This window comes from Kryptolebias marmoratus, linkage group LG5 (genome assembly GCF_001649575.2).
Source record: "Kryptolebias marmoratus isolate JLee-2015 linkage group LG5, ASM164957v2, whole genome shotgun sequence".
NCBI lineage: Eukaryota > Metazoa > Chordata > Actinopteri > Cyprinodontiformes > Rivulidae > Kryptolebias > Kryptolebias marmoratus.
This window is the reverse complement of record NC_051434.1, coordinates 2,389,819-2,399,815: the sequence shown is the minus strand read 5'-3', so window position 1 is coordinate 2,399,815 and position 9,997 is coordinate 2,389,819. Positions and strand designations below refer to the sequence as shown.

The window sequence follows — 9,997 nt, the reverse complement described above, 5'->3', positions numbered from 1 at the left end:
ATCAGGGATCAGGAATCAGGAATCAGGGATCAGGGATCAGGGATCAGGAATCAAGGATCAGGGATCAGTGATCAGTGATCAGGGATCAGTGATCAGGGATCAGGGATCAGGAATCAGGAATCAGGGATCAGGAATCAAGGATCAGTGATCAGGGATCAGGGATCAGGAATCAGGAATCAGGGATCAGGGATCAGGAATCAAGGATCAGGGATCAGTGATCAGGGATCAGTGATCAGGGATCAGGGATCAGGAATCAGGAATCAGGGATCAGGGATCAGGAATCAAGGATCAGGGATCAGTGATCAGTGATCAGGAATCAGGAATCAGGGATCAGGAATCAAGGATCAGTGATCAGGGATCAGGGATCAGTCTTTATGGCTTTCTGGTTTTCAGGTCCAGTTTGGTTAAAGTCAACCAGACGGACGCTCATCACTCCTCCGAGGCTCCTCCGGTGGTTCTGTTCAACGGCTCCAGGGTGCTGGGGGAGGACTACGCGGGGCGCCTCAGCGTGTCGGAGAGGCAGATTTCTCTGCACTCGGTCAGGATGACGGATGAAGGAAGCTTCACCGTGTTGGACCGAGAGGGACACGCCAAGATGAGGAACTGTCTGAACGTCCGAGGTGGGCTGCATCAGGAAAACATTTAAATCTGTCCAAACCTCTCCTGACTCGTGTGGCTAAAACCATCTGAAGCAGTTTGTTAACATTAAACACATCCCATAATGTTTGTAGGATTGGCTGCCATGCTGTCCATCTGTCGTACTGAACGCCAACTTCCAAATATCTTGGACTGTATTTAACGTATTTATAGCCAAAGTTTAGCTTGAGCCTTTAAAACACGACTGAACTTAGATGTAGATGAAAATATATTTAGATCATTTACCAAAATAATTAGTAACCTTTAGAAAATAAAGTCAGTATTCATTTAATGGGCCATTTAATGGGCTCGGGGTTTGAGGAAAAAAGGATTCATTTCTACTTTCTATCACATCTCAGTTTATAAATTACAACAAAACCAGACGAGGGACAATTTTCTAACAGATGAGTTTCAAAATGGACGATTGAACAGGTTAGAAGCAGAACAAAATTATTTTAAGCCCAATGTATGAAACACAAAGAGATAAATTAGAGTCCAAAAAAACAAAATAAAGCTGAATTTTAGCACCTGTATGAGGTCTGTCCAGGTGAGCCTTCGATTAGCCCCGCCCACTAGGACCTGCAAACTCAGCAAAACAGGAAAAACAACACAGCTGATTCTTCTGAAGCAGAACTGAGCTGTCATGACTGTAAAAATGGTAAACTGTGGCACTGACTTAGTTTATTGATCTGGATCTGTCTTAGATGTTTTCAGATTCCTTTTTTGTTGATGACATTTAAGTCATATCAAATTTTGGACAGTTTTACACAAATATTGTCTCATTTTAATCCTAACTCAGCGTCAGGGTTTATGCAGCTATTAGTTTAGTTTCTAGAAAACAAATTTAAGTATCAAATGTCCAGTTCAGAGGAGCTCAGTGTGACACGGTGACTCACTGAAAGGAAAAATGTTGAGAAAAATCCAGCTTTCAACTCAAAATCAAGGCTGAAACTCAGTGAGAATGTCAGTAATATAATATAAGTGCAGGATGAGACTGAACACCTAAAAAAGCAACATAATCTTCTTTTTCTCTCATGACACTGAAACATTCAGATCAACTTTAGTTGTTTCTACAGGATCAGGAATGCTCATAGATTCCCTGTTTTCCTCCTGTTTCTGGTGATGAATTAGCATCAGTAGCTGTTAGCTCCATGTTTTATTAAGAACCCCTGCAGGAAACACACCCGGGTCCATCTTTTCTCTTCCAGATCACCAGGAGTTCCTGCAGCTTTCCTACGGAGAAAACCTGAGGATGAAACTCTTCCTGGACCACTCCAACCTGAACATCGTGTACAGGTCCAAACTGGACAACCAGGACCGGGTCATCGTGGAGCAGGGGGTTCTGGCGACACCTCTGGACTATCAGCTGGAGGGCAGGCTGACCGTGGAGGGATCAGAGCTCACCATGAAGAAGGTCCAAACAGCCGACACGGGCGTCTTCAAAATGACCGACCTGGCTGGGTTTCCTGTGGCTCATGTCTACATAACCGTACAACGTAAGGATTTTACATCTTTATGACATTTAAAATTACATGAACTTTCTGCAGTTTAGATTTTTATGTTAAGAACCACTTTGGTTTTATTACAATAAACGCTGTGATTGTTTTTTATAGTTCAGAGACAGGCAGCCCACATTATTGAGGAAAAGTCTTTATGGACAAACATGATGATAATGACAATAAAAAGCTTTTGGATTTCCGTAACAGCCTGTTATCCCTGCAGCCTTCTGTTTGACCCTGGATATCTGCTAGCAGCTGTTTCCCAGAAAAATGAAGGCTTTTAATATAAATTTGCTGGAGTGTCTCCGTGTCCTTGCTACCTGTAACTTTATACTCCTCTGCACTCAGGAACAACATGGGTAGAAATGTGAAAAATTAGACTTTAGAGGTTATCATGCACCAGGTTATAAAAAGGCAGAACAAAACAGTTTTATGTAACCTTTATTATGTAACTCCACAAACTCTCTTCTCCTGCTGTTGTTTAACATCTTCCTCTGATCGCAGCCACATCCAGGGCAGAATTTAAGGCATGTTTTTGGGATTAACTGTAGCGCAGGAAGGACTAAATTGTACTGCACACCTGTGTGATTAATTTAAATACACACACACAACAAAACCAGGTGAAAAAGTCACCTGACTGTCAGGTACTGAAACAGTAAAGTGAAACTGAGTTGAAAACTAAATGAAGGAGAAGCTGAAAGCTAAAGTAGCATAAGAAGACACAGTTTAAGGCAGACTTCACATGGGACAATGTTTGTGAAGAAACTGAAGAGATTTTAGTTTATATCTTTGAGGAAAAAATCATTAAGATAAAGTGAAATATTTTGAAAAGTATAAAAGTTACAAAAAACAAACGTCATCTCCTGAATGAGCTGAATGTTTTCATGTAAGTCTGCAGAAGTAGTTAAACTGAGGAAAAACAAACATTAAACTTTTAAATCAGGGCTTCGGCTCTAAAATGTGTCTTTATATATTTAGCATGATCTTGTGTTTGTGTCTTTATGCAAATAGAATAAATCTGTGACCCTAAGATGTATTTTAATGTTTTAATGAATAGCTGGTGTGATGACTGAGATCCAGATAACTGAAACATTTAGATTTTTAGATGAAAGTCTTGTTGTTAGCTGGACATGTCTGTGAAAACAAGCCTAAAATAAGGCAGAGAAGATAGAAAACTCCTGTGTTCCTTCCAGCTGTGAAGCAACATTCTTCTAGATGCAGAAGGCTCGTTATTGTTCTTGTTTCTTGTTGTTTTCAGCGTACCAGCTGCCCAGCCTGGCCGTTGCCATCCTGTCCCTGCTGAGCCTGATCGCCTTCATGCTGCTGGTCTGCCTGCTGTCCTGCCTCTATAAGATACATAAAAGGAACGAGAAGAACAAGAAGCTGATGCTCATCGCTCAGCAGGCCGGCAAGGGAGACGGAGAGGCTTTCAGACAGGTAACAACCAGCTGCTTTTTTTACTCTGGGATGGAGGAAATAAGACACGACTCTGAGGGTTTGTAGGCAGGATTAGTGCAGCTTGTTATCCTGTTAGAGTGAAGTTTGGGGCAGACTGATGGGAGGAAAAGGCAGAGGAAGGTTCTGCTGCTTCTGGTTGACAGATCCGGTCCTGATGAGAGCCGGGATTGAAGAGGAGCCAGGGGAGCATTAGTTCTAATTCTACTGACTGTCAGGAAGTGTTTCAGAGACATAAATATTTCACATCCAGCATGACTCGCATTAAACAGAGGCAGCATTACCATTCCTAACTAATAAACGCTACGTTCAGACTTTGTTTTTGTTGCATCCGTCACGGCTTGAAGTGGACCGGTACTCACCAGCATGTCTTAATTTTCTCTCTTAGCGCAGCATCACTTTTTATAAACCTAGCAGCAATCAGGTTTCAGTGTCACCAGCTGTAAGCTATTAATCTCAGAAACTGCAGGACATCGACTGAAAACAGGAAGTCACGACTTCTGATTGGGTCAAATATAAGGGATCAGGTGACGCACGAGTCCTGAGGAACGAAGATTTATTCTTTTTGTCAGCTGACCAGAAATGCTGTACAACATTTTAATTCAGTAATGACAAAATCAGCAATAAAACTGACACAATATGAAATAAACAAACTGTATTTTGCCTAAACGGGGCAACAAAATGAGAATAAATGGATTTTAAACATTGATTTCATTTGATTAAAGCTTTTATGTAAAAAGGAGGCTGTTCCACATATTTGGGACTTCATCACGGCTGTTTTTGAGCTTGATTTTAGAAATATTTAACAAACTGATTCCTAGACGTCGGTGTTCTGATGGTGAGGATATAAAAGTTCAGACAGGTTGTTCTGCATCATTAAATCTGGTAAAAACTCTGAAACCAGACAGCAGAGATGGTTTTCTTGTTTTTATACATCCAAAGAAAAGCTCCTGAACCTGCAGCTCACAGCTAAGGTTAGATGATGAATTAAAATGCATTTATTTCTTTCTTCCTCCCACCAGGAAACATTAGATTTTTTTCTCTTGGCTCAATTGTTCACTTCTGATTGTAATTTTGTTCAACTAATCAACTTTCAGAGGAGGTGTTTATTTTTAAATAATAGTACAAAAAAGCCTCTTCAACATCATTAACATATTTCTCTTTTTTAACTGTTAATTTTGAATAAAATTAATTATTTTCTCTTCTTTTATTCTGGCTGATTAACTGATTTGGAAGAGTTGAATTTAATCAAGGAGGAAACTACATTTTAGGATCATTTTGAACCATTTTACAAAGAAAAATCTTATTATTAAATGATATTTTTCTGCTGCAGAATGTTAGAATAACTCAAACACTTTATTCTAAGAAAAGGGAGTAAAAGAAGAAACCTTATTTTATCTTCAAATCTCAGCATTTTGATCTAATTAATAATCAGTGGGGACTGTTCTCAGAAGGTTTTTATTTCAGGTTAAGTGTTAGTTGAAGAAGCTGTTCCTCTTGTTCCTCCTGCAGTTTTTACTCTAAATGTTCCTTCAGAGTAATTAAACCTGCAGATTATCGTTGGAAACAACAGCAGCTGCAGAAAGACCGACGTCTTCTCAGAGACGATTCGATTCCACCGAGCGTCTGCCGCGATACAAACTCCGATTATTCATGCTGACCTTCAGGTCTCAACCATTATAGGATCATTTTTTTAAATTTTACAGCACATATGAGAGGTCTGATCAGTTAAATCCAACAATTTAATTCAGATATTCTTTTATTTTTATCATCATATCTGAAATATTTATATTTGACAGGTGAGTGTTCAATTTTTATTAAAGTTTATTTTATCTTTTAATTAAAAGCCACATATCCCACATACTTTAACAGAATTCTCTAAATATCACAATGTTCCTATAAATATCACACATTCTTTTTAAATAACATGAGTTATTATCAATATTTGAGGTTAATATCAAACCAAAGTTTTTCTGTTAAATATGCTCATCTGTTCTTTCAAAGCTTTTAAAATCCTTATCAGGCTCTCTGTAGACAAACACAGGACGGTTTATTTCTCTTACATTATATATTGAAGACCTGTTTTCTGAGAAATCCTGCAGAAATTATTGTAGTGTCAAGTTTATTTAAATAGCACATTTAGAAAAAACTGAAGTTCACCAAAGTGTTACATATTTTGGCCAAATAAGATGAACAAAAGACAATTAAAATATAGTAGTAATAAAAGAAACATGATTTAAAGCAGAGGGTGATCTGTTAATTGAAATCGTTTTACAGATTTAAAACAGCCTCTGCAAACGTCTTATCATCTTTAGGTTTAATTTTAAAACACTTGAGAAAATGTAGTCCTCTTGTTTTGTTGCTGCTGAGATGATAAATAAAATGCAGTTGGAACATTTAACACTTTAAAAGTAAGGAATAAAATCTTAAAATTTAATCAGAAACAAACAGGAAGTCAGAGGAGAAGCTGGAGTTATGTCTTCATGTTTTAGAAAATGTGTTTTAATATTTTATTATATATGACATATATATATATATATAATTTTTATTAGTTTGGTTGTTTTTTTACTCCCAAAACATATTTCTGCTATATGAAGGTATTAAAATAAATTGAACAAACATCACAATGATGCTGTCATAAACATGGTTATTTAAATAGATAAAAGATGCTACAACGGTACCAAACACTGAAACTTCCATATGTTAACTGGACTCCCCCTCATGTTTAAGCGTGTATTTGTTCAGGATACATCTTGTTTGTTTTCCTTCTATGTTTGTATTTTTAAAGTTTGATAATCTGACATAAATGTTGTCTCTAAAAAGGCCTTGATGACTTCTTGGCCCAGCTAACGTTGTCGAATGTGCGCTGCGTCTCTTTTTCTAACTTTAAGGAGCTTCAAACGGCGCCTCTTCTTGGTGAGAGAACTGTGTTCTGCCTCCTCTGTTTGCTCCTCTTCCTCCTCCTTCGTACAGTTAAAGAACCCTGCTGCTTCTGTGGCAACAAAGTTTCTTGATTAACTTGGTTTTTCTGTAACAAACCGACTGGTTCCAGTTTCAGAAACGAGTGTTCAGTATCTTTGAAACGGTTTGAGATAAGTTGAAGTCATTAAAGATATTGAGCACCTAATGACTCCTGCAGAGCCAAGAAAAACTGCAGCCATCACTGGGAATCATCCGGCAGAAGCTGATTGAAGACCTAATTTGACAAAAAGTCAATAAATTACCTCGAGCAGATCTGGCAAAACAAAGTGTGTGATCCAAACAGAGCCGTCAGGATTCCTGTGACTGAGCTGCTGCAGGCGTCATCTTTTATTTACTCCGTCCGAGTTCAGGACACAAACACACCGGCAGCAGTGAGGGAGAGAAAACCACAGAGTATAAAAGCAATAAAATCATTTAAATGATCATCATTAGAGGACGGTTGAGACGGGCAGAACATCTGCTTCAGCTCTTAGAAAGAAAACACTTTGAACACGACTTAATGTGTTCAAAAGCTCAAAGTTTAAGCAAAGATATGTAAAACCAAACGGCATCTTTTACTGGAAATAAAAGCTGAAACAGTATATAAACTAAAAAATGGGCTTTCAGTGTCCAGTATGATTAGTTTAAGTGAGAAACAGTGATATTCTTATACACTGGAACTTTTCAGTGAAACTTATTTTTTAATATTTTTTCTTAAACCTAATTAATTTTTTTTAAAACATCTTTAAACCACAAACATCTCTGCAGAGAGAATTTTAATGGTAAATTTGTAAAAATGGTAAACTGCTGTTAGTTTGATTGTTCAGCTGCAGAATTAAATTTAAGAGAAAATTTACTCTCTTTATCCAACATGAGTGGAACATTTCTTTCCTTCACTGCTGATTAATAAAACCTTGTAAACAAACAAATGTTGTCAGCCAGAATAAACAGTTAACTCCTGACACATTTCTGACTTCAGTGTTGTTGTGTGGAGCGAATTATCAGGTGAATATCAGGCTTAACTGTGGGTTTATGTGCTGGTTTTTGTTGTATGTGAGATTTAATTTAATTGTTTTACACAGAATCAGAAAGTCTGAATGTTTTTACTGTCAGTCTGTTTTTGTTGTGTTTGTCTCTGTTTTGTGTTAAATATTCATAATTTCTAGTTTTGAGTTTTGCAAAGAAACAAAGTAAGATGGTGTGAAAGTTTTTAATGTAAAAGATGCTGTTTTAACATTTACCACTAAATATTATTAGTCAGGAAAAATTAGATACATTTACTTATTTACTTAATTTATTTCTTTGTTGAAACAATCAGTTGTTAAATTTCCTGATGTTTTTGATTCAACATGTTTTAAAACAGCTGATATTACCTGAAATTATTATTTCTTATTGATGACAAATAACTCCAAAATACAAAAGAAATAAAGGATATAAAAAGTCTCCAGTAAGTGAAATATTCTGCTCAGCAAATACTGAGATCTACATGTTTTAATAACCACGTTTAACGGCACATTTGCTTATTTTATTGTTAATAAATCATATATATTTTATTAATTCACCCTCAGAATCCTCCAACTTTATCATTTAGGTGTATAAAACATAACACTTTTTATTGCTTTTTTTTCAGATATTAACTTTATTTCTCAAGGTTGTAGTTTCACTATATGAAAACTTTAACTATTTAAAATATAATCTTTTATTTTTAGTTTGTAATTATTTAAAAACGGGTTTCAGGCAGATGAAATACGATCCGTTATGTGACTTTGTTTTCCTGACTATAGCTTGTGTGAAATGTTAAAGCAGCAGAATATTATTTTTTAACATTTCTTGTCCATCTGTGGTGTCTTTTTTGTGTTTGCGTATCTTTTTTTGAACCTCACAACCTGTGCTTTCACCCCCATGTTTTGTTGGAGTTTAATGTGTTTCGTATCGACGGTGGAGGTTGAGACGACAGCCGCTGCCGTTGTTGTGGATCGATCTCTCCTTATGGATTTCCTCGTAGATCTGAGAACACAAACAGCTCGTGTGAGAGGATGTCAGCGACCTGACAGGACTTTACCCAGGAGATGGAAACACGAATCAGTCCTAACCCTTCACCTCCGTCTAAATAAGAAATATTTCCTAGCTGCTGGAGAAGTGTGTAAAAAAAAAACATCAGAGCAACAAACTTTACAGGAATATCATTAAAGAAAAAATATCTTGTTCACTTTCTGCAGAGCTGCAGTTCACAGGAAGAGCTTCTGGCCCAAACCATGATTATAACACCGTCATGTTTCAGTGCTAAAATGCAGAATTCTCCTTTAAAAACCTTTATTTGTTTTATCATTTTCCCTGGAGGAGAGCTTTATTTGCGCCAGCCTTCACACATGTTTTATAGCTCACACTTTTCTACAGCTCTACTTTAATAACACTGCACATTCACTCACATTTAGTTTAATATAATTAGAAGCATTTTTCTAGTCTTAGCCTCACAATTACCAGAATCTTTGCAGCAAGACTCTGAAAGGTTGCAAATGGATTCTAAAAGGCAAATGGTATTCATCCTCTAATTTCTTAAGGACATACAATTCATTATTTTGTAGTATATTTAGTTCAGCCTTTGCAGATCTTATTGCATACGCTTGAAAATTAGAGTTTACATCTACACAGTATTTTACTCCTTTCAATAGAATTTCATCCATTAAATCACAGAGTGGTGTAAAAGTCTGACACATCAGCTTCAGTGTCTCTGCTCTGTTCTTACAGTATATCTTTAGTATTTTACTCTTCTCTCGTTCCTATTTCTTTTAAAGCTTCAGTCAAAGCATTTAATTTTTAAACATCCTTTCAGTGATTTTGTTCAGATCAAACATTTCTGGACTCGGTTTCCTCTCAGCCTCCACTCAAACCTGAAAGACAAATAATGTCATAGATGTGTTTCCTGTAACATCTGTTAGAAAGAGCTGTCTGTGCTGCTACATGTCACCCGTGTGAGTGTCTGTGTCCTTTCCAGTGGAGTAAACGCTGCTGAGATGTTGCACTGCAGCAGACGAACGCAGCACATCATTTGGTTATGTTTGTGTGTCTGTTTGTGTTCACAGGTGGTCCACGAGGCTTACAGCAGGTTCACTGAGGAGTCTCTGATGCAGTCACTGAGCGAAAAACCCTGCGAGTGCACCGAGGTCACCATCAAGGTATGAGCAGGAAACATCATTACAAATTACAACTCAGCATCGAAATGTTGCTGACAGAAAACAGACACAAAGTAACAGAAATACAGCATTTTAAATTAAATTAAGAAGCCACAGTCTGTGGGTTTAGGTGTATTTGGGGTTTTGTCCAGGTTTTTCTTCTATTTGGATGGATGGATGGATGGATTCTGATGGATGGATGGATAGATTGATGGATGGATGGATGGATGGATGGATGGATGGATGGATGGATGGATGGATGGATGGATGGAT

The 9,997-nt window shown here is 37.3% G+C and overlaps 1 protein-coding gene across 1 annotated transcript in view; it reads left to right on the top strand.

The window, feature by feature from the left end:
• The window catches only part of LOC108242656, a 29,882-nt gene that overhangs the window by 7,249 nt on the left and 12,636 nt on the right, over positions 1-9,997 (top strand). Inside the window, exons 6-9 of the mRNA XM_017427624.3 lie at positions 394-620; positions 1,845-2,132; positions 3,394-3,572; positions 9,635-9,727. Of these exons, the coding sequence (XP_017283113.1) occupies positions 394-620; positions 1,845-2,132; positions 3,394-3,572; positions 9,635-9,727 (787 nt within the window). The remainder of the gene's footprint in view (positions 1-393; positions 621-1,844; positions 2,133-3,393; positions 3,573-9,634; positions 9,728-9,997) is intronic.